This window comes from Rissa tridactyla, chromosome 3, assembly GCF_028500815.1.
Source record: "Rissa tridactyla isolate bRisTri1 chromosome 3, bRisTri1.patW.cur.20221130, whole genome shotgun sequence".
Taxonomy (NCBI): Eukaryota; Metazoa; Chordata; class Aves; order Charadriiformes; family Laridae; genus Rissa; species Rissa tridactyla.
This window is the reverse complement of record NC_071468.1, coordinates 45,487,248-45,513,028: the sequence shown is the minus strand read 5'-3', so window position 1 is coordinate 45,513,028 and position 25,781 is coordinate 45,487,248. Positions and strand designations below refer to the sequence as shown.

Here is a 25,781-nt window from a genome sequence, read left to right as displayed (position 1 = left end):
TCCACATTACTTTTATTTTAATGAATGTCTGCTTCAGGTAGCTTGGCTTGTTTTTTTTTTACTTTATGAAATATAAAGTTTTTAATTGCCTCTGGGGAAGTAAAAAAACAGTATAACACCTCCTAGGTGCAGCGTGAAGTATGGAGATTGATTTTTTGCACCAATACAATTCACATTTTTTTTGTTGATTTGAACCACTTGACAGTACAGTAGTGTCCCTCCTAGAGGGGGTGACACTGATCAGTGGTTTCTGGTCTCTCTCTCATGCAGAACTTTGAAGTGATGATCCAAAGGAATTAATATGTGGAAGGATCCTTATCTTACATCTTTCATACACCTCTCTCACACAATTGATTCACGTTAATCCTACAAAACACTGCGGTGGGGTTGTCAGCCAGGGAGAATAACAGACGCTTAAGAAAAATCTTAATAGTTCTCCTGGTAGTAAGCTTAAGCGTAAATAAGACATTTTAAACACTGGTGATTCAAAAGACTCTGAGTGTGAAAAGCCAGGAGCAAAGTGACAAGGATTCAAGTTTGCCTTGCATAAAGCTGCCATGAATCTGTTCATATTTGTAAAATGTAATTTAAGTGAGCATAATAAAAGAACATTTCTTTTTTGAGCCTACTTACTGATTTGAAACAGCAGCCTTATTTGTTTGGCTGCCAGCCAAGCTCATATGTTAGCATTGCTATTAACTGATCTGTACTCTCTTTTGGGATCAATCAGTTAACAAGGCGGCAGATTGCAGGGAACTAGCGGGCTTATATTGCACCTCACATCCATGGAATATGAATCAAGTCAGACTGACAAATCCTAGATGTTTAATCAGAGTTTCAATTTTACTAATGCCTTTTTTTTTTTTTTTTTTTTAAGTAGGACATACAACCATGAAAGAAAAAAATCAAAGGAGAATTGGAAAGATAAAAATCTGACTTAAGAAAAGAAATAACTTAAAATATTACTTTCTGGCTGTTTTTAAACTTCATTTATCTTAAATACAAGCTGTGCCTTCGGAAAAGGAACCAGTAAATATTGCATCTAAACAATTGCTTAATGATTTTATAGCCTGATGTGCACTCCAGACCAAAGTCCATTTTATCATGACGTTACATTCTTGTCTTATCTCTTGAATTACAGAACCCAGGTTTTATCTTTGCATGGTAATTATTTGAAGGCACTTGGGTAAGAGTTGATGAGTAGAAATCCGGGGGTTTAGCTCCACGCACCTTTCAGTTCCAGGCAGAGCACCGACATACTCAATTTGTTTTATAGCATATATTTAACTCTTATAAACAAATCACTCTTAACCATGCTAACAACAATAATGGTTGTTAGAATTGTGCAAGCACCTTTGAAAGGCTATCTGAACAGCCTGCAAAACGTGAGCAAATACTACCTTCCCTATTTTTCAGTTGTGGTAGGAAATGAGGCAAAATCCTGAGAAGGAAATCTTGGCCTGCTATCAGGTCAACAGGAGCAAAGCAGGAGCAGGGATGCCCTCGGAAGGAGGCTGGCTGCACAGCTGTCACACTGCTTGGGATGCTGAATGAGACTCCAGTCCCCACATCTGGGGAACAGGCAACACAAGAAAGAGCAACTGCTGTGAGCGTTAGTGCTGTATTGCACTGTCATTTACATCCTTTGTGCGAGGGGGATTATTCGGGACAGGACCGGTTTGAGGCCAAGAGCAGACACCTTCAAGTCGAGGGAAGAACACCGGGACAATGCATCACCCCCTGAAAGCCCCAGCCAGGGGATGGACAGTACGTTTCCTCTTTTTAAGGTTTCGAAAACCAAAAAAAAGTGTGAAGCCCTGTTGTGCCTGCCACTGACAGGCCAAGCTAGGCAGCCCTTCAGCAAAACAGGCACTGGGGCAGTGCAACTTATTGCCAAGATATTTTAGATGTTAAGGGCTCATTTTGTTGTAACAGACAAACCCATCAAATTTTGACATACAAAACTAATTTCATCTTGGTGAAACTACTCCGCTCTCCATCCTCCTTCAGAATAATTTAAATAATGAAGCAGGATTCCTATTATATTTTACATCTAGTTTGTTTAGTAATCATTTTTTCCTCCACCGATAAGTTTCACTGAAAACTCTTCCTTTTCCTTAAGTCTGCCAAAAAAACATCACTGACTTTTTCAGGCTGTTTCTCATTAATGTGTTTCAGAAACATATTCACATCCTACAAACATAGCATTGCTGCAACTCAAATTTGATAAAAACAAAGATTTTCAAAGCCAAAATGGTTTCACAAACACTTCCATTTAGTAAAATAGCACTTTTGACTGCAAAACACTTTGATGGGGAAATTTCAGAAAGATCTCATGATCTTTTTTGTTTGTGTGTGCAGACATGCAGTAGGAAAAAGACAGAAGGCTTAATATAGAAGAAAAGTGTGTGTGCTTGGTTCTACAGAACAACTTTCAGGGACAAATTAAAAATACTTTTTAAGTGCCTTACAGGATTTATGAAACTGCCTATGGTAGCTACCCAACTGAGTCAGCTATCTGCTTTGGCAGGTAACAGGATGGAGACAATGCAGTTACGCAAGCAATTCTGTAAATCTTATGAGCATAACTGCAATCTTTCAGAGCTCAAATGCCTTTGTAAACCTGAGCTAGATCCTGAGCCATGCAGGTGTCTTATGAGGGACTTACACACGAGCTCTCAAGATCCTTCTACATAGCCATTTACTACAGACACAGCCTTTATTTCCCAGTCTGCTGCTGCCTCTAACCAGTATCAAGAAACTCTCCTGGCAAAGCCACTGGTCTAAAATTTTGAAATGCACATGACAAGGATCTCTTGGATCTCTGAATTTAGTATCCTGCTATCATTGGCACCTATGTTCTGCTGTTAATAAACTGATACAACTCACACTTGGGATGAACTTTATTTTCTTCAGTGAGGAGGCTGTTCCCAAATTTCACCATCCCAGAACCACGCGCCCCTGTGTGAACAGCAACTGAAGGCCACCAGCTCCCAGCAGACCAGAACTGGAAAGGCTAAAGCACAGGCCAACAGCAAAATAAGGCTCTCATCTTGTACAAGATGAGCAACAGTACCAAACCTGCAGAAAGTAGCCAACACTAGCTGCAGAACCCAGGAAGTTCCCACTTAAACACCAAAACAGATAAAAATGGAACTATTATCACAATTCAATAAAATGAGTATAAATGAATATGAAAATCAACACACTAGCGAGTTAGACAGGTTCTTCTCTATATACTGAAACTCATCCTTTACAACAGTGATAGTATACAGATAATACAGCGTTCAACTCAGAGACCCCAGCTGTCACAGCATGGCATGTGGTAAGAAATAAACATATCTCCAATAAAATTGTACCTGACTTTATAGGGTTTAGTTAGCAAGCTTTTCCTCAACACCAGGAACTGAACACACTGGCACTCAGAAGCAGTTCAGAACAAAAGCTTTGTGCATCCCTAGACACTGTGCTTTCTGAATTCTCTGGATGGTCTTTTTAAAGCAGAGTCTTTCAAAATGGTATAGGCTGCAGACGACAAAGTCACATCAAACAGTTAAAAAGTCTGCACGTGGGAGATAGCAAAGAAGTCCTGAACATCCTTGGCAGGCATGGATAACATAAGATATTAGCAGTTACTCATGGATCCAAGAACAGAAATTAATTCAGTGTGCAAATCTGTGGCCCGCGATGGTTTGTTTCACGCTGAAAAAAAATCTCATCTGCATTTTCATTCATGGACATGGTACTGATCGTTCTTTAATCCCTCTGCTGTTCTGCATGCTTACATTAACATCACGAGATGTCATTGTCTTTAATTTTAATGTAGTCACATGAATTATGAAGCAGTACATGGAGTATCTTTTCTCACCTTCTTGTCTTGTTTTTCATGGTGCTTACTAGCTCAAGCAAGCCTTAGAAATACCAATTGTATTAAAAAGATATAACATAGAAATAGCTAATCTTCTATTTTTAACTTGATCTATGATGCCTCCCAGCTTTAAAACCCTCTGTGGAAAACCTCTCTAAATTTTATTTCCATTGGAGTCTGTACAGTGCTCAAAAAGGTTTGCAAGAAGATGTTCTTGATAAGCTAAGTTCTAGGAAAGCATATGGAAGATGGGAATACACCTATTGTTACTTTGCTACACTGCTCCATGACACACAGAATACAATATGGTGAATAATACTTGTAACAATATTGTGGCAATCTGAAATGCAAACCTGGATTCTGCACAAAAAATGTTCTGGTTAAATTTCATTAGCTACATTGTCTTTAATATTATTAAAAAATACAGGCTAGACAGGTTTATACTGAAGTTTTGATTAAACTGCTTGCCACTCACTTTAAACAAATGTACACATTACTAATGTCTGAATAAGTGCAAACTGTTTGATTACAGTTCACATTATTATGTCTAGACACGTGCTAGTTGAACTGACAAATAATATTATTTTAGTCCCCCAAAAAAACCAGCTTTTTACTGAGGTAGGAACATTTCTTTAACGTACTGAAAATGTTACCCTACAACATGTAAGTTTCTGTTTACTAGCCTTCCCTACTTTTTATGCAGACAGGTATTTCCTGTGAATGCATTATAACCAACAATACCATAAGTTCACCCCATAGTAACTGGTGTGGAAAAGAAACTAAGAATCTTCTGAAATCCATCTCAGTGAAGTGTGTAGCATACACTTGTAAATAGCCTCAATTTCAAGTTCAGCCTGTATTTCTAGCCTCTAAACTGACAAAAGTAATCGCTCCCTGCCCAAAGGGAAATAATCGAGCAGACCTGCAGTTTTCAACATGCTGGTTTTGAACACTGAGGGAAGAGAGGGGTCCTCAAAAATATTCAAAGAGCTAAGTAAGAAATGTGAGCAACTAAGCAGCCGGTGTAAAAGCAAGCAAGGGACCTCTTGAGTACTGAAACGCCTTCCAAGATCCACAAATCGAAAATGCTGAGACATGGTGACAGGTGGAGTGGTCAGGCTGCAGTTGTAGGATGATGCTCCTAAACCAATCCTATAATGAGGACAGACTTGGCTAAGGAGCAGATTCCTTGCAAGGTGGTTGTCACTGTCAGCGTTCACTTTCTCAGATATACTCAACAGACAAAGAGCAACCAGCAGATATCCCCACAGCTTCCATTCACCCACCGATGTGGTCATTTCTTCAGCACAAAGGCACAGAAATTGTGACCATATTATAACAAAGGGAAAACACCTGTGACTTAATTTGATAAGCTAATAATACTACTGAGAAATACATCTGCAATATCAGGTTTTTAAAAAAAAATATTAAAAATCAATCCTCAACCTCAAAAAAAAAAAAAAGATATTTAAAGCCCCAACTGACCAATAACTGAGGTGCTAATCTGGACCTTCTGCTATTTGCAGACACTGTTTCTAACAGAAAGCAAAGAAAAAGCTCATCTGATGCCACAGGATTAAAATTCAGTAAACTAGTCCTCATGCATTTCGTTTTACTGCATATATGGCTCAAAGAAAAAGCACTTTTCTAATAGCAGGGATAAATTCAAATAGCTTAAAATTAATTAACCGTAGTACAAAGTCTCAAAATCACAGACAACATTTTGCTTATTTTCATAAATCACCTAGAACAGCAAACTACTTATACCTGTGTTTCACTGAACAGCCAACTATTTCACAGTACACAAGTGATAATAAAGGAGAAAGACTTGTTCTACTGGCCAAGACTTACATGTATTGGTGAAGCAGGATCAGGCTGAACGCTCTAAAAACAGAACAGAAAAAAAAAAGTTTGTTTACAGGATTTTTGTCCTCGTAGAAGTTAGAGAATTCAGCAATTGGGTATGAACTTCCGTCCTACCTTTAGGAGAGAATACTGGCAGCTCGCCATCACGAGACAGAACAACAGAACCCAAATGTCTTTACAGAAGCCTTGATTCAGAGTCAGGAATCCAAGAAGTGAAACAAGAACTACTAGAAGGACAGCAAGTACATTCTCCTTTACATCTTCTGTCCTGCATGAATAAAAACGTTAAGAGAAACACAAGTATTTAGATATTCGTTAGAGCAAGGCAAGTCCATTTGCAGCTGGTATGAACTGTCAGTGCTGGAGCTATGAGAAGTTACAGAATCTAAGGTTTTGCTCCTAAAACTATGTTTCCATGTTTAACAGTACTTCACCCCCATGCCAAAGACGTTATCCACTCTGATAGCTAAAACGTATAGAAAAAAGGCATATGCGGTGATGTCCAGTACCCTCCAATCTCACTTCCCAAATAGAATTCCACAGTGGAGCTGATCTGAATATAGGCAAGTGTATGTTTATTAAACAAAACCCAAAGCAAACAAATAAACAAAATTTTCACAAAACAAATCTCAAATACTTTTAAATGAGGAAATGAGACATTCATTTAATGAAAAATATAGGTCTGACAGAAAGAATTAGATGAAAAAACATCATATGACGAATTTGGTCTATTTGTTTTATCTCTTCTATTAGAACATAGAAGCTGAGATAAAAAATACTGTTAATATTCAGGCTATAACAAAAAATTTTATGAGCAGATGCTCTCTATGCAACTGAAACACAGAGATAAGACACCACAGATAAGTAAGTACCTGCTCTGGACCTAAGCTCCCTGACTATATAGCCTGATTTCTGCAGCATGTAAAACTGTCATCTGAAATTTCTGCTGTGGAACCCATATTAAACATATATGGCATAGCCAAAAGATCTCCTCCTGAATATCCTCTAATGTATTTTTTTAAAAAAGAATGGAGTACTTGGTTTACAATAGGCTAGGACCCTTCCACTTCTGTGTTTTTGCACAAAAGCCTGATTTTCTCATCAGAAAGCTCAGAACTGTTGGAACCAACAGCCAAGAGTCAATTTAAAGACTATTCTACAGGCCTGGCGCTCACATGAATCGAAGTCTCTGCTTGAAGACGAAGGGTAGCAAGAACCACCAAAACCAACTCTGAAGAAAACCATTTTTTTTTTTCACCTTAAAGCAAACGAAAGCATCTATCTACTCAACCTGAATATAAGACACTAATACGATGGTCACATTTTATTTCTGTAGTGGTCTGCACTGCTCTGTGGACCTGTGGAGCCACCCACTGCAACACTAGAGCTGCATTTAAAAAAGCTTACCTGTCCAACAATGCCAACAAGGTAAGACGATCATACCAGACTTTAATCCATTTGCCAGGGAATATAATAAATCTGTAAAACTGCCTGTTTAGTTTCCGCTGTGCTGAAGAACATGAAGAATCCTCAGGGTCATGGCTGGGTTGCTTTAAAAACAAACAAACCAGAAATACACAAAACACTCTTTCGCATTGACATATGGCTGCAGCAAAACAGGTGTTTAAAAGGCCAAATTTACATTAAGTTGCAGATATTTTTTTCTAAAAGAGATGGTGGGAGCATATTTCTTTTCTTCATTTTAAATTAGAAGCAAAAATATCACACCAGCTTAATTACTGCAGATGGACAGAAGCTATATCAATTGTGGAGCTCAACAGTGATAATATGTTTTAAACATAAATACTAAATAGTCACTTAAAAAATAATTACGTTTTAGTCCCAATCCACTGCTTGCCGAAAGTTTCTTTTTGAAGACTTTTTCCATGCATCAGGGTAATTTCAGCACAACATAAAACCACACATAAGACAAATCCTTGTTTTTAACCAAAAAATCAAGTAGGCTTTAAGGCCTAGAGGCATGACTTATCAACTCTCCCTCCAGAACACAGCTTTGTTTATCTTTCCTGAAATGCTTCTAATACCACATCAGGTGCAGTATTAAAACAAGCAAGAACAGCAAGAGAAGGGGAAAAAAAAAAAGTTGCAAACAAGCACGAACATCATAACCATCACTAGCTTAAGAGTCTCTAATCTTACCATCACAACCATAAATCCATCCTTTTGAATATTGCTTTTGTCAGATTCTAAGGCCTTTTCTTTATGTCTGTTTGAACTACAGCATTTCAGATCTCCTCCAACTCTACACCTGCACTCCTTCACCAACACTTGTGGGGAGGGAGGCTTGTCTACAGACCGTCAACCAAGCCTGCAAAGCTAGACAACAGAACAAAAAAAACCCTCCGCAAAGCAGTGATTGCTTTCTAAGGTATGCTGCTAATTGGTTTTGGGGGGGGAGAGAGGGGAAACCACTTATTTTTCTTTCAAGAATTTGAGATTTCTAATGACTGTAAAGTCTAGTGGTTTTCAGCCTCCTTCTAGCCCCGCATTGTTAAAGATACTTAATCAACATTATATATTGAATATATGTATTATGGAACTCTAGGCAATGTTTACATTAGCATTATTTCTGTAAGATTAACGTTCCTAATTAGAGAAGGGGATTTCTGTGTGAAGTAATTTATCATCTTCTTTAATTGTAACTGTTAGCAAAACACAGGTTTTTTTTTAAACAACCTGTCCACCTGCACAAAGGAACTGTTAAATTTTCTGTCAGATTATTGGAATAATTTCTAATCTTCACTTTCCAGGAAGAGGAATTTTACACATAATTTACATGTGACAATGTATTGCTGCGTATCATCTGGGAACCAACTCACTGATATCCTCAGTCTGCTGGCAAACGTTAGGTAAAACGGGCTAGCTTAAGCTTCAGAGAAAGAAATTCAAGTTTATGCATTTTATCTCATGCCTCCAATTGACTAGAAGCCCACAGCCACGCAGCGCCGGGTAGCTCAGCCACTATCAGCGCAGGACAGTAACTCACTCATGTTTCTCAGCATTCCAACATGCAAGGAGATGACGGGCTGTTTGCCATTCTTTCATTTATTAACAATTCCAGGTAATTTAATAGCCATGAGACTGATGCAATCCTTTCACCACACTGATTTTAAAATCTAAAAGTAGTTTAGGTACTCCAAATTTTAATATTTCTATAACCACTTTTAAAAGTCACTTAATCATGGAGTGGGAGCATTTTTAAAGAAAAAAATATATTTTAAAATATTACAGTTGCTAATGCTGCCACAGTTTTGTTTCTCTTGAGCCCTATTTTCCAACATAAAGTAATGTGAAACTCAATCAGCTGCAATCATTAACTTCACTCATCTAACCTAGATTGCTCCCTAAAACTAAATAAAAACAATAAAATCAAAATGGTGGCAAAGAGTCCATTAAAAACACTAGAGGATCTGATTGTTTGGTCCTCAGAATGGCTTAACATGTATTTAACTGAGTACATAACCGAACATTTTGGCTCCTGAGGAACTGTAACGTTTGGATGAAGTCCATTGCACGAGGCTTGCAATACTTGGGCTGGAGTCAGATTTTTGAGCTGTGGTTAGGAAACTCTCTGACCAGCCCTAAGGAAGTCACTAAGTCTGACTGTGCCTCCTATCAAAAAAGGGCTTATAAAAATTCACTTCATAAATTTATATGGTGTCAGAGACAGCCTGAAACCCTAGCTTCATTGAAATCAATGACAAATCTTTTCCTCACTTACATAGGCTCAGAATTTCACATTTAATAAAAAAAATTCAGAAACCAGGAAGTTCTGAAATTCCTGCCTGGCCTTGTTACAAACTTGCTATGTGATCTTGAGCAATACGCCTTACTTCTTAATGGTGTGACTTTCCCAGAAGGTGGGGGGGAAGGGAGAAGGCATGATAACTGTACTCTAATTTAGAGGCAGTTTACAAGTTTATAAATATCTGCAAAACATCTGAGCCATTAGATAGAAGCCTCTGTCCAGATCTGAAATACACAACTCAGGTCAAATCCCTGATTTTTAGTTTAAAATAGTTCCTTCATACAAGTTGCTTCTAGCTTGAAGTTCCTGTGCAAAATCTAAGATGAAAGATAATTAACTGGCATTTTAAGGTTATTCATAAATATCAAACTAGAATTTGCCATGGAAGAAAAGAGAAGGTTAAAGTTATTATAAAAGGAACCGTAAAAACAGATTACAGCCTTAAGCCATTGGTCACAGACCCCAAACACTGTAAAGTTCAAGTATGTCCACATATTACCATATAAACAGAACTCTGAAGGCCTTTTTCTTTTACCAACTGCATTGAGGAGATGTCTCTGACATTCCACAACAGACATCCAGAAGTCTGGTTGCCCAATTCAGAAAAGTGAAACCAGTCATGAGGTTTTAGGATACTAATGAATCTGGAATAAATGCTTCATGGTATTAAAATCTGGTGGTGTGTCTAAAATCCTAACAGCTGTGTCCTCTTTCTTTCAAGTGAAATAAGACCGAAGATAGAAGATCGACTTTTTAGGTGATGGAGTCTTTAAGTACTCCCTTAGGACACTACTCAGTGTCAGTAGAAAGCAGCTGAATTACATCCATCAATATAAAATACATCTTCTCCCACACAAGCAATACCAGGCAAAGTAGTACAGAAAATCAACAAAACTGTCTCGGGAACAAGCCTGCAGCATTTGTTTATAAAGCAGTTTATCAAAATGCTAGAAACTGAGATATTACAATGTACCCGTGGGCTTTCTGAAAGGGTCCTTCGTGCCACCATCAGTAGGAGCTGCTGCTGAAGAGCGCTCGCTGCTTGATCTCCGGAAGATGGTTCTTGGCTCTCCGAAGTGGTAGTACTAGAGGAGCTGAACTGTATTTCACTGTGTGCAGAGAGGAGAAAGGACAGAGACTGTTTTAAGAGGCAGTATTTTCCTAGTACTTCTGAAACATTACAGGAGGAAGACTGTAATTACAGTACTGGTTGGCTCCCAGGACATGGAGCCTTCCACCTCCATACCTGAAATCTAGCCCAGGACCACAAAGCAGTTAACCAAAATTTAGATACACATGGTCTACTACATCCACCACAGAGAAACGGATACTTCTGTATCATAATTTTTCTCATCCTGAGATGAACAGCTACAATGAATCACACTTTAGAAGTGCCTTTTTCTGCTCACTGATGATAATTCAGGTCAAGAGCTGCCTATCTACAGAGCAAAACTGCAGGGTAGCTACTGCAGGGATCCTGGATTACCTTTCAAACAAGCTCACTTAGGTACCAAGCCAATCCGGCCTCACCTGCACTGAATTCAGTGAGTACTAATTTACCCTACTGAGAATTCAGGCTACAAGAACTTCCTTATGTCCTAGCAAGATGACAGCAATACATGAGCTAATTCACATAAGGCTAGCTCAGATATTCCTCATACTAAGCATAAACTCACCGTTGGAGGGCCCCAAGCAAGATGCTGCTTATTTTTTTTCCCTGTGTTTACTGCTTTATGTTGTAGATACAGCACTTACAACAGTTTACTTGAGGAAATCTTCTGCGCTTACAGCAGCAATACCTGTTGGTGCGCTACGCTACCATTATATGACTGACTGAGTCTCAGCAAGAACTATACTGAAATGAAATAACTGTTACTTGAGGAAAGAAATCTATTTTTAATACTTCTTGCTTATTCTCTTCCAAATGGGGTTTATACATCAGGCGCCCTGCTCTGAGCTCATTACCCCCCTGCCTCTGGATGCCTGCCTTGGGCTCTTACTACTTTCATATCTGCATGAGGTAAAAGCACCTCGATGCTCACGCAAGGTAGTCAATACCTGTTGTTCTTATTTTCCGTAAGGGAAAGACAAGCAGGAGGAAACTAGAGCGATCCGCCTACAGTCAGCAGTAAGGCAAAGAATAAAACTCTCATCTTGCATACCCTGCACTTGCCCCCAAGCCACCGTATTAATTTTAGTGAACTCACCCTTCCTTGCCTTTGGGCACCAATTCCCAAAGCCTGTCACGTAACCCTTGTTACAGCCTTGTGGCTGTCCTGCACAAAACTGGCTGCTAAGCTGCAGTGTCTAGTGCTGAGCTGGGATAAGGTTCAATGCCTGGACTACTTGATGTGGTTCTTCAGCCCTGCTCCCAACAGCTTCAAATGCACACACTCTTTCTCCTTCTCCCCTCCAAAACTTGCTAGCTCTGCCTGGACCGACAGGAACACCAGCAGCCCCAGGATGTCGTCACCAGAGGAGCCACCCTGCCTCTGGTGTCTGAGCCAGGTAGTTCAGTTCTTTAAAGGCCTTGATTGCTATCAGGCTTGGATCCCAGATCTGATACTCACCATCTGCCACTCCAGCAGAGCTATCAGTTGAGTAGAAATGAGAGCTCCCACGTTCCTGACCCTAATGGCTTCCCCTGCCTTCCCCACTCTTCCTGCTACAGGCAGAAGCATGATTTGCTCCACAGAGTCAGGACAGTTGTCATGTTTCCTTTGGACAGTACCAGGAAATGAGGACTTGGTCCAACGCAACCCACTTGATGTCCTAGCCAGAAGGCAGCCTGCCATAAGAAAGTATCTCCTTTGTGGGTCTTGTTCAGCACCTTGTCAACAGTCAATAACAAAAGAGTACAGAACAGATGGGAACAGATCCAAGATCCTGGATCTCAATCAACAGATTTAGGCAGGCAGAAAGGGGAGGAGGTCTAGACACATGCCTCCCAGGAGGAAGATTCCCATATATAAGGACTACAGACGACAGCCATGCCTTTTGCATATCCTGAAGATCCCTACTCAGGGGCGACCTTGTCCAGTTTGAATGAAGGCAATGGATTGTTTGTTTGTTTCCTCAGGATGAGCTGTCCTGTTACTTGTCAATGTGGGTGCAACCTTGGACTCCCTGTTCACAGCAGGAAAAAAGACAAGCGTAGCCCAAGATATGCAGGAACACTACCCTGGGAATCCCCGCCCAAAACGCGACCCAACAAAACAGCAGAGGAATAGAACAGTGGCTGCTCATGCCTTCCTAAATGAAGTGTTAATTGCCAATAACTTTCTGCATCTTTATCTGTCTTTCTACGAAAGCCAAGTGGAGTCAAGAGTATTTCTAGATTGGACCATGTCTTTTATACCATGTTTACCAAGAGATGGAAATGGCAGAAGGACAGCTAGATAGGCCAAGATATTCCCCTGGTACTCTGCTCTATCAGTTCCCGGAAATCAAAATTCTTTTACTCATAAGATTTCTTCCAAGAATAAACTTAAGAGATCAAATCATCTCCCAGCAGACTTGAAGATAACCGAAAAGCCAAGAGAGTCCATAATCTGTTTTCTGTTTACAAAAAAAAAATAATCCTAGCTCCACCTATCAGCAACCGGCAGAAGAGTCCACAAGCAGCTGGAACACTGACTGTGGGAAAAAGTCAAAAACTTCATAGGCCTGAAAAGAAAAATTAGGGCAAAGAAATTGGGAAGGCAGAGCTAGCAAAGCATCAATTCCAAAATCAGAAGCAGTTATCTGGCCTTCATCTGCCTCCTTTGCCTTTTATTCATCAGCCTCATCTCTCTATATCTCTCCTTACTCTTTCTTCATTTTCTGTTCCCCTCAGCTTGTGTTTGCTGTTTTTTTCCTCCTTATCCCTATTTTCCACACAACCTCCTTCTGACATTCACTTGCTACCCCCCTGACGTGGAATCACCTGCACAGCTACTTAGAAGCTGTGCATCTTATCTGATGGCATCGTTATCACACTGACAGCAAATACCAATAAGAAATGTGATGGTGGTGTTTGTGTTTTTGTAAGCCTATAAACTAGATTCCACAAATTTATTACCACATATAAATAGGAGCAAACACTCTCTAATCGTAAAATCATTACAGCAGAGCTGATCGCAGAATAACACGGAATCTTGCTAAATAGAAAATCTGTTCATTTGCAGAATCAAATTAATGTTATCAAGATCTACTACAGTAAACTGCACCACTAATGTAAGCAAAGGTATAATTGAACTAAATTTTGAATAATAAATTAACAACTAAAAATATCTTTGATAAACATACAACCTGTGCAGATCAAATGCAAAAGATACATAGCACCCTCTACTGATAACTGGTTATATAGTCAGGAATTTTTTTCTGGCTCACAATTCAGTTTTGTAAGAACACTGAGTAAACACAAGCTAGCTGAGCAATCATACAACACTGAAAATGTTTCACTATAACCACACAGCACTGGAAAAATCTTCCTTCTCCCTCTCTAATTATTTTGTGACAGTTGCCTTATACAGCTGACAATTTGGCCCAAGCCATTCAAATACAACCCAGCCAAAGTCAACCCCTTTGTTAAGGATTAACCAGCCTCGACTCTGAGCACTTCTCAAGGTAAGCTCATTATACAGGCACACCACACAATTATTAAGAATTTCCAGCTAATAAAGTTTTACAGGGCTTGGCTAAATTTTATTTTAACCTGTGTATAGGAGAAAGGACTAGGAACCAACATCACAACAGCCACACTAACAAAGCATCTTCCTCTTGGTCCTCGTATGCCCAAAACCACTAGACAGCTTTTGGCAGCTGTTTGGGTTACTACAGAGCTTAACAGTTTGTAACAAATATCCACAGTGATAATAATATAGCTGAAAGCTATTTGTAATACTCACTAAAAAACCACTCAAGTCAAAGCACCTATGGGCTGTGAGGTCTGAAGAAGAGCCAGAGGGAAGTTCAGAGTTGGGCAGGTCCCCTTCCATGCATCCAATCACTTCCGAGTTATTGGTCCGTGGTGCATTCAAAGTACTTGTTGAGCTGAGACCTGAGTAACCCCATTGTACAAGAGCCAGCTGGAGCTAACAACACAGCAGGAACTCCAAATGCCCTTTTCTGCCCTTTCAAAATGGTCAGTTTGTGACACAAAGTGTTGAAAATATTGGATGAACAGCAGCCCATAACTCCCCAATGGTGCCTCCGTTACTCGATGCCATTGCTGATGTCTTCTTACCACCACCTCAGTAGCTTTGATCCTTCTCACCTAAAATGGCCTCCCTGCCATTTCACGCCCCAATCACTTTTACACCTCATCACACAGGCCTCTTGCTATGTCTCTACTCATTGCTCATTAGGTCTCTACTACAAAGCTGCCAGCATTATTCTGACCACAGTATTGCACAATTCAGGACTGAGATTAAATCCACTACTTGTGAATATTGCCTTTTAAAGCAGCAGAGGATTTACAGTTCCCAACTGTACTACTAAACAGCAAGACTTGAAAAACTAAAAAGCATAAGAAAATTGAAATTTGTAAAAGTGAGAGCGGCATTAATACTGCGTAACTACATGACAAACACAATCATAAAAAACATGGAAAAAACACAAAGAGGAGGCAACCTTCACTTTTTTGGAAAGAAATTAGTAATTTCATAAAGAATACAATTAATTCAGAATGCATATTTTAACTTTCCTTAGTGGCTACAGCTGAGGGGAACTCAAGCTAAAAGAAGAAATCTCTCTTAAATCTTGTTCACGTTTTGCTACTCATGTAACGGGATTTGGGGAGCATTTTTGGCATTTGTTTTAAACTTGCAATGGTAACACCCCTAAACAATAAGGCAGAATACCCCAATTTACAGAATGGGAAAACTGGATGTACTGATTTACTGGCATAACGGACAGAAAAAGATATAAGATCACTGTTAAAAGTTTTGCAATGGACTACAAAATGAACAGCGGCTCATTAAATTTATCAAGTCAGATACTACTTATGGACAGAAAAGCCTTGCAGAACATGTTACCAGTAGTGTCGCAGGCAGTATGAAGGCAGGAAGTTGTGCACGCCTTCTTACTTAGGCGTTGTAAGAATGGGCTCCACTCAGTACACCCTTACTTCTCTGTATTCGTTTTTTTGGGGTTTTTTTTTATTTGATAACAAGCACATAAATGGATAATTTGTAAGCTTATTAAATTTCAGAGCAAAGATAAATGTACTAACTTTAAAAACAAACAGCATATACTAGCTAATAAACTAGAGAACGCATTTTGAGAAGATGCAGCTTTACTGGAATTAGTGCATTAACAGCACCCACGGTTCCATTATCTCCAGAGCCTTTTAAAGCATCCGTTTTACCTCTCCTTATGAGGGAAGAGAAGTGAGTCCCAAAAGCTAAAGGACTACCGAAGCTCCTAGTTCTGAGCAGGATTTTGCTGCCATCATGTGGCAGCGTGGTCCCCTCTAATCTCATTCTGTTGGAAACACCGACTTCCCGGCTCTGCGCTCACGGAGTGAAAGAGGGGCTAAAAAACCCTACAAATACAGGAAAGGATTTTAACTGGCCAAGGTAACACGAGGGTTTCAACCTGTCCCTAGCAAGCTAGGAAGGCAGAAAGGAAAACGCTACCGAGTTTTGTAAAGAGTACTTTTCAGAAAAAACAACGGTTTTATTGTCATTCAAACGTTACCATTTTCAGCACGCACCTGCACACACCATGTTCGTTTATGCGTTCAAGCAGCACTACACCCAGGTGACAAGCTCGACAGAAATCACTGAATTCCAAAAGGAACTATATCGGTCGCATCCATTTCAGAATACGCTCAGCTGCACAACCTGCCAAGCAGCTTTAAGAAATCTTTAAGAGTCAGCAGCCTATTACTAGAGCAATGGGTGATCTTTGTTATTTTGATCACCTTGCCCAGAAATAGAAAGATGTTTTAGTGATACAGTATTTTGTCATTCTAAAATGGCATTTTGAAACACTAAAAATAAATTAAAAAAAAAAAAAAAGAACTACTTTTAAGTCTGCTTTCTCCTATAAGGAATAAGCCTCAAAAGTTCAGGGAGTTTTCTAGCCGTGAACATACTAAAGTATTAATGGATTTATACAGGAGACATACAGTATCGCTAAGGCATTCAGATAAATACTTTCATATAGTATAATACACTCAAACAGCTTATTCAGGCATGTGAATGCAAATCAAATAAGTTAACTCACTGATTTTAAGTTCTCTCTTTTGCCGCGGGCCAGAAACACTAGCACTCCACAGCTATACTGGCAAGTTACTGAAATTATTTTCTTAGTACTTATTAGTCACTGTTTTGCTGCAACTACTTTTTTAACCTATTGGCCCTGCTGTTGTCCCATCCCATCGTCCCCCCCAAAAAATATTCTCAGAACAAGAAAGTTTAAGCAGAAAAATTTTTTTCTTAATGGAGTTCTCTACCTGTACTGCGAAGCATTTTAGACTTCAATATAACTTCTTAGAAGCACGGTTTTAGTGTCAGAGCCTCATCTAAAAAAGCAAAGAGTCTAGAGGATCAATTGCTCAATTGCTCAGGCAGGACATGCAAATGTAATATGAATGCACGAATTGTACTGGTATGGATGAACCATGTGTAATAATAAAACATACATAAATACCATTATATACATGCAGAAAATTATATTTTTTAATAATAATTATATACATAAATTTAAAAAGATACATTACCAAGAAAGCAGGAGAAGGCTCAAACTAGAATAATTATTTTTTTAAAAGGTATACAGCAAGTTCGGTGTGTATATATACAATCGATTTCAAGTGAAAGCCAAAGCGTCACTTAGGCAGGAAGCCGAATCTACAGCTAAGATAGAAAGATGTTTTTTTTTCTCAGGGCTGGGCAATCATTCTTTCTGCTCCAGTTATCAAATATTTCAGTTGCATGCCATACATCCATTTCTGTGGCCTATCTTACATATTTATTTTAAACTCCAGCTTCTATTACACATATGCAGCACAGCAGCCTCCTGATGCAATTTATGGCTACTGCTGACTGTTGCCAGGCACATGAAAGTGATAAACTGCAACAAGAGGTCCAGCACTTAAACCTAAATATGCATTTAAATTAATCGAATACTTTTGCATCACAAAGTTGTATCACTGTCGATAAAAACCTGGATTGTTCTGAACAGACACCAACTCCATCCCTTTAAAATCAACGCACGTGTATAATGTGCATCCTGCACAGAATTGTGAGTTTCGATATGTTTTTCTTCTCAGGAGTTTAACACAGGAGAGAAGGAAACAGGCTCAAGAATACAAGCAGCATTCTTATAAATTGCATTCTCTAAACCCCAGAGAATTTCTTGAAAGATAGATAAATGGCCAAATGCTTCCACAGCCTGTGTGGGCACAACTCCAGTTGGCTTTAGAAGATCTAATACTTGATTTGAGACACAGAATTGGCCTATCCTCAAGAAGTAGCCTTTAGCTTTTTTCCTACTGAAGAAAAAAACCTCCACAAAAAAAAAACCACACAAAAAAAAACCAAACAAAAAACCCAAAACAAACAAACAAACAAAAAAACCCCACACAACCTTTTTTTCTTGGAGCTACACACGTATCAGTTTTTCAGCTAGCACAGAGAACATTCCCAGGTCGGTATGGATATACCCACATCAGAATTTTGTGTGTGGACCACCTTCTGTATTTTTGAAATGTAGCTAACCATAGCACATATGTGTCTGCACACACACCAAAGAAAGCTCTGTGCTTTAAATGGAAACAAATGCAAGGATGCAGAGGAAAGCGCTTAAACACCCATAAATACTATTGAGTATTTATGGCATGCTCTTCAGGGACGTTTGATGACCTGTTCTCATCTCTGATCTGAATACTCATGAACATGTCAGAGACGGATTGCAATATGCCTGAGCAAAACAGCATGAGAAAAATGCAAACTATTTTTCAGAAATAAACCCAGCCCTTCTTGAAACTAAATTTGTTCACATTAGCTGGCAAAATGTTATGCTGAAATAAAAATCATAGAATGGTTTGGGTTGGAAGGGACCTTAAAGATCATCTAGTTCCACCGCCCCTGCCATGGGCAGGGACACCTCCCACTAGACCAGGCTGCTCAAAGCCCCATCCAGCCTGGCCTTGGACACTTCCAGGGATGGGGCATGGTGACAGATCATCAGTAAAATTTAAGGAGCAAAACATCCCAAGTTTCACAGTGCCATCACGCCTGTGAACTGCTTCAGGCAGTACCATGAAAGTCTTGGATAGTTCATTCCTGATTGGGAATATTTGCAAAGTTATTTGAAGCAGCAGGAAAAGAACGAACAAATAATCTGAATGTGTAATCATTAGAGCATTTCAAGGATTATCATGTGAATATAGACAGTTATTTAACAACTTTATAGCTAAGTATTACACTTTGATATTGGATGTTGTATTCAGGGTTTCTCCAAACGCTATTCCTTTTCATTACTAACAACACAATTTTACACACAGTAAAATTTGGAATACATTTTTGGTAGGAGCAAAACTGCATTGAAACTATCAAAATAGTAAAGTGTGTTTCATTAGTGCCCTCAAGTTTATTGTAAGCTTACTTTTTCTGTCTTTTGCAACATAAGTGAAAGAAGATAAGGAGGGAGTTCTGAGCTCTATTGCTGAATTATGTAGTGACTGCTTCACTTACTCATCATCGAAGAGTAATCAAATATTCAAATTTTGTAGGCTATACATTCAGGCAGCATATTATTTTAGTACTTGATACTCGGGAAAAGAATCCACAACAGTTTACATTAGTTGAGGAGATTTTTTCATAGATGTGAAACCAGGAAGGATAACATGCCTATAGGTCCAGTCATTTAGAAAGTCATTCAAGTCATTCTCAAAGACAGGGCAGCATTTCAAACACATATTGAGCAAAGATACATTACTGAAAGGTATCAAATACTGACGTTTTTGTCAGTTTTTCTGATTGAAGAAAACAAACGTTTTTCTTCAATACGTTTGTACACACATGCTAAGGTTGCTCAACCTTCTAAACAAGAACGCCAGTATGAAAAGAAAGCACATTTAGAAAAGTAGTTAAATGTTTAAAAATTCATTAGCCTGGTGCAGCAACTATGCACAGAATATACGATTGTTGTTAAGTTTTTTTTATTAGCGTTGATCTATAACTTATGGCCCTATTAGCCTCTCTACTGGGGACGGATCACTCAGATCATGCAAAAATCATTAATCCTATTATTACCTTTCCTGTAATTTTAGGGGTTTAGGCTTTCACTGATATTTATGAGCCACTTTACATGAAATGCCTGGATAACATGATAGCTCACATTTATCTTTTTGACTGCTTATCAAAACTGACTCAGTTATTTAATTACAAGAGACATTCAAAGTAATTAAAGACATTCCTGAGAAACATCTGCTTTCTGTCAGAGTGGCAGACAGAAAAGGTGTGTCAGTGACTCCTCCTTATTTGTGAGACATTTATTAACTCCAACTCGTTTCTCCTGATGCCAGAAAACAGCTATGTACTTCTAACAATGCTTTAACTTGTACGTCTTATTCTTACACCTCGTATTTTTAAGGATGTGTTATTGTTAATGATTGTGGGATTTACTTTGCATTGCCAATCTAATGGGAAGAATTTTAACTTGAAATTGTGACTGTTTTATATAGGTAAGATGTTAAACCTAGTGAACATTTCGTGAAAAGTCAAACTAACCATGCAAAAAGGCAGTTCAAGCTTATATAAAGCACCTGTTTTACACAAATGTGAACTCTCATCCTTATCTGCCTTCCCAGAGGCCAAGCACATACCCAAACCACATGGCATAGAAATGTTAAGGATTCACTGTAAGAGACAGAGGCTGGTAAAGAACTTGATGCAACAGGGCAGAAGAATGGGGTTCAGGATGAGAAAGCTATTTCCAATTTCTCACTCCAAAACAGATTCAAATGGTCCTTCTGTAACTAGTGTCTGAAGTAATCCATGAGCTGAGAATACAGTTTACACTTTTTCTTGTCAAAGTTTGTCACAAAGCAATTTATAGCTAGAGGTGAAGTTGGCAAGGTAATGGGAGCATCAAATTTGAAGGCAATTAGCTCAGCAGGGAACCCATTCCACAGGGACTGCTGGCAAGAGGTGTTGCTGGCAAGATAACAGACAGAAGTGGGGTCAGGGTAATTACATGGACTGCAATTCAGGAATTGATTAGCTACCTGCTGACGTTTAAGTAACTTACCAAACTCAGTAACAAAAATCACCTGGGAAAGTGAGGGTTAAGATGAAAAAATAATTAATATTTTTTTTTGGTGATCATTACAACATAAAAACCTCCTTTAAATTTAACTTGGCTGACTTACGTTTTTAAATATTTTAAAAGCTGGACTGCTGGACCAGTGAGAGACAGTTTGGTGAGACATAAATACGGAGAGAATTTGAAACAGTTCTAATTCTCAGTAACCTTTGGCCGAACTAAATGATAATTTTAAAAATTATTAATAAGAGACGGTTTATGTTACATTTAAGAAGCTCTGAAAATTTCCAGGACAAGGATTGCAGGTGGACGTAATATCTGTCATTAGGCCGACTACTATAGTTGAAAATACAAACAATAGAACTCAAAAACAAAAAAAAAAGAAGAAAAATTAGAATCTGGTGGAATATATATTAACATTGATAAACTGGAGAATACCCCAAAGATCATCTCACAACATTGCAGAGCTAAAAAGAGGTGATGACTGCTGATATTTGAATTCAGTCAATTCCCTCAAACAGTATTGCTTCCAATGCCAAAGAGCCTCTGAAGGAAGAAAGCACAGACTCCTTCAAACTTGGACATCTGCTTTCTCTGGCACATTCTAGTCCATTTTTATTTCTCTCAGGTTGTCCACCTGGCCCTTTACAATCAAAGGAAGAGCAGGAAGGATGCAAAAGTGACAAACAAAAAACCGTATCACAGCATCACTTCTGTGACAGAGCAGCGTTGTTAAAACTTTGCATTATTTGTGAGAAATGGATTTCAGAAGCCATGCCAAGAAGAAAAGATGTTTACAGGCCAAAGAAATACTACGTTAATTTCAGTTCCTAATAAACTGTTGTGAAATGACAGACCAGTTAGGACTTTACTACTGGAGCAGACAATAGTAGGACTCAATAGACAGAAATAGCAAGTTATAATTTGAATTTAAGATCCTTAAACATTAGTTAATCTGCCTCAAGGCTTTCTTTAAATGGCTTCTTTTGAGTAATACTTAAATAACATCTCCAGTTTTGCATAACTTAGGTAAAAGGTATTTACCTATGGACAATTCTTAAGACAATGTTCTTGACAAGCCAGCCAGAATTCATACCCTCCCCAGTCAAAATTCCTTCCCCCTTCACTAGCTGCAGTGTTACCCAGAAGTGCCACAGCCCCAAGCATGCCAGCACCCTGGTGCTTCTCCCAAAGCACCCACAAAGCAAGAGGCCTCTTGCCATCACCTGGCCTGGGCCAATTCTCTTCCTTGTAGAGGAGCGCATCAGGCCATGATCCATGTACATCCACATAGTTACTCCACTGGCTCAACTCAGTTTGACATTTTCCCTTTAGAAGTAGCTTAATCTTAATTCTATAAGGTAAGCGTGACTGGTGGAAAGTGTTTTAAGAGCTTATACACATTTATTGCAGACCTATCAATTGTTCTTATAAGCTTATTCTAGATTCCAAAATTTGGGCTCCCCGAGATTAAAACTCTATTCCTCCTTTTCAAGGAGGATGCCACCTCTTATGTCCAGGCATAAATTTTCTCCTGCATCCTTTGACCTCATAAAATCTAATTTGTATGGCTCATTAATGGATTCAGGTACCAAGCCTAAAGCTATTGTTTCTGCACCCTGTCAGGTATTCATGAAGAAATACTGTCAGAGTCATTGTCTTTGCCTTAGTTAAGTTTCTGATAGGCTGGGAGATAAGCTAAGGACATCTCGGAGGTGCTTTCCATGTCTCTCTTCTAATATCCTTTCATAACAGCAGCATCTCTTGTTGGTATGGACTAGTCTCACAATGAACATCTCCACCAGAGGAGGGCCATCCTCAAAGGAATAATTTCTGTCGAGAACCCTCCACAGACAGAAGAGACTGTAACCGAAGCAATCATTGATTATGCCTTATGCTTTATTTTATTCTATTTGCCTTTTTCTTCAGAAATAAAAAGACCATTAGTTAATAACTGTAATTATTTAGCTTACCTTTAACCATGGATAAGAAACTAACCTGACATAAGTGATGTGCATGCCTGTAGGTGGGGACAGAGCAAAGGGGGAAGGAAAGATGTCTCATTCCTAAACTGTCTTTAAAGAAGATTTGCCCCTCTATTTTCTATAGGCAATAAGTGTTCTGTATTGTCTAAATAAAAAATTACTTGATGGTGAATACCTGAAGAAAAAATAAAAACCCTTTCCTTCCCGTAATACCCTTCAATCTACGTGCAGATGGTAGGAATTGCCTGTTGAACAAACAGCTCTCACTAATCTCTCTGGCCTAATCATATTACAAACTGCCCTCGCAAAAACCAACCTGGGCACGCTTCATGCTTCCTTGTCCTCCTTCCTTGTTTTTCATGTGAACTTCTGCTTTATACTTTCCTTCACGCTGCTCTGTTCTTGGAAGAGCTCTTGTGTTCTGTCTTCCCACTGACTCCCATACAGAAACAGTTCTGGGAACCCACTCGTCTTTGCTGCCTTGTTCTGTTCCCCAGTCTGAACTGTCACTGTACTCTGACATTTCCAGCAAAGGTGCTGATCTTTAGAAATTAAATGCATGTAAATGGCTGCGAAGACTATCTGAACTTGCTTTTGTTAACAATGTTTAGCAGACTCCTTAAAAATAGCTCACACCGCTAGAGCTCTGCAAACCACAAACTAAAAAACAGTACTTAACATAGTACAGAGACATCACATAAGCATCTAGCAAACTAGCAGACAGATTCAGAAGGATTTCTTATATGAGAAGGAAGATTGTTCTTCTTTTGATAAGAACAGATTAACTGATAAATGTCAGGGGACAGCAAACTATTTCTGAATTTAGGACAGATTCAAGTTCATAGTTATATGATGGAGGAGGAGGGGAGTATCCCGTACAAAGCGAAATGAAGAGAGTTGCAAGAGTTAAATAGCCCCAAAATAAAATGCTTCATTTTAAGGTCAAAACTGAACTCTTAACAGGTTGTTTGCGTTTGGTTTTTTTTTTTTTTTGGCCAAAGGTGAAAGGCTCTGCTGTTAGAATCCACAGGAAGCAGTGTCACTGGTTGATACTGACACAGAACTAAAAATCTACAAAGGACCCAAGAGGCATGGGAAGTAAGCAAGACAAGGTTGACAGAACAGCTGGTAACTCTTACTGGTCCCACTTACTTTATTTTATTTACAATCATCTTATTTATAATCACCACATTTGACTTTGGCTATTCCCAGAAAGCAATGAAAGCACACTGGATAGTTCTGGTTTTCATTTTCACTTTTCCTTATCAATATTCTTACAAAGCAACCACTGTTTTAGTACCGAACAAAAAATGCATGCTTTGACACCTCTAGAATAGGTTAGCATATTTATTCTCCAGTACTTCTCTTCATATGCATCTTTCACAGCTACAATCATTTTCATAGCTTCTAGCAATGAAAACTTTTAACATTTCTAAAAATAAGGGCTTACTTACTGAGCATTTGAAACACAATCACAATTTGATAGCTGATGTCGAAAATTTCCTTCCTTCTGACAGCCAGCCTTTAAATAACAGGATCGAATTTCCCCTTTAGAAAATACAGAGAAAAAAAAAAATCAGTTCGGTGATATGATCATTTACTGTTTTGGTTTTTTTATCAACTTTGTAAAACATTTCAGGCCAGACACTTATACGTATAGTTTTCAGCCTGTGCACTAGGCTTACTTCAGAAAGCAAATTAACATTTGAAATCTGAGACAAATCAAAACACAGAAGTTAGAGTGAAAATTTAAAAGGTGTGTAAAGTAAATGCAAAGCCTATCTATCAATATAAGTTCATTGTAAAATGTGAAATCATCGGGTCATTTCAGTTCACAAAGGTGAGGTCAGAAGGTATAAAGCAGGGAAAAATTCTGCAAAAAGCGTAGCCACTGCTACTCCCTCCTTGCATAAGCAGCAGAAAGTGAAGGGTCGCTGCTCATTGACCCAGGTGATGCCATCTGCCTGACTGGCACCTGCCGCTCTTAGCCCCACAGCACACCAGCAGCTGCAAGCCACACCAGGAGGAACTGGCAGAAAACCGAAGCATCTCTGGGGTCACGAACCCAGCTATCATGAGCACTCATTCCACACTGGTTTTAAAGGCAGCTTTAAGGGGAACACAGCTTTTGGAACAGGTGCCTTTCAGAGGTATGGGCCAGTACCTCACAAGGCACTGCACAGAGTTCAAACAATCCGCCACCAAGTATATTACAGTTTCAGCCTCCAGGAATGACTGCAGAGCAGCAGCATACCAAGCACAGGCATGGGGCAAGACTAGGTCACCCTAATTCCTTGAAATGGGTAGCAGACCAGAACTCCAAACAAGAGCAACCACCACATTATCAGAGAGAGTTCAGTCTGAGCCAGATGAAGAACGAAACAGTAAAAAGGAGCAACATTTTGCCCAGGCAGGCCAGTGCAAAACTCCTCACCAGGCAGAAAGTGCCAGGGGTTCTTCTGCAAAGACAGTAGTAGTCTTCTGGCCTAGGCAGCATATTTTGAGGATGATGTTTAAAAGATAAACTTCATGCAGTGTGTAAGCCTCAGGTCTGCGATGGTCACTGGTAGATTTTGAAAACTCTAGTTATTGCTGACCTGACTTTAAATTACTAAACTCTTCTTTAATGCATATGGAAAAAACATCTAATCAGTAACAGACAAGAGAAATATCCTTCCAGAGCATCTAAAGCTTCTTTAGAGATTTCCTCACACATTGTAATTATTTCAACTACAGAAACTCACCATTTTCATCTATGAACACGTGCATTGCATCCACGGAGAGCTCATCTTGGACAGACGCCTCAGGTCCGCTTATTACTTGCAAGACAGAACTGTCTTGCTGAGAAGTTACCCGGTAGATTATCTGCCTTTGCCTGTTGCCCTGGTAACTTGACACAAAAATGTTTCAAAACTACTATGAGGAACTTTTTTCTTGTTCTCAATAAAACAAAAAGAAAGAGAGGTTAATTAAAAGTTTATGTCATTTCTACTCAGTGAAACAAAACAGCTTACATCATACTTTGAAGTACAAAATT

At 39.0% G+C, this 25,781-nt stretch overlaps 1 protein-coding gene across 1 annotated transcript in view; it reads right to left on the bottom strand.

Annotated features, from left to right (window-relative positions):
• Positions 1–25,781, bottom strand: part of PCNX2 (pecanex 2) — a 160,992-nt gene that overhangs the window by 112,556 nt on the left and 22,655 nt on the right. The window contains exons 7-12 of the mRNA XM_054196782.1: positions 25,489–25,634; positions 24,199–24,292; positions 10,477–10,612; positions 7,142–7,284; positions 5,849–6,002; positions 5,720–5,752 (exon numbers count right to left, since the gene is read on the bottom strand). Coding sequence (XP_054052757.1) covers positions 5,720–5,752; positions 5,849–6,002; positions 7,142–7,284; positions 10,477–10,612; positions 24,199–24,292; positions 25,489–25,634 — 706 coding nt within the window. The remainder of the gene's footprint in view (positions 1–5,719; positions 5,753–5,848; positions 6,003–7,141; positions 7,285–10,476; positions 10,613–24,198; positions 24,293–25,488; positions 25,635–25,781) is intronic.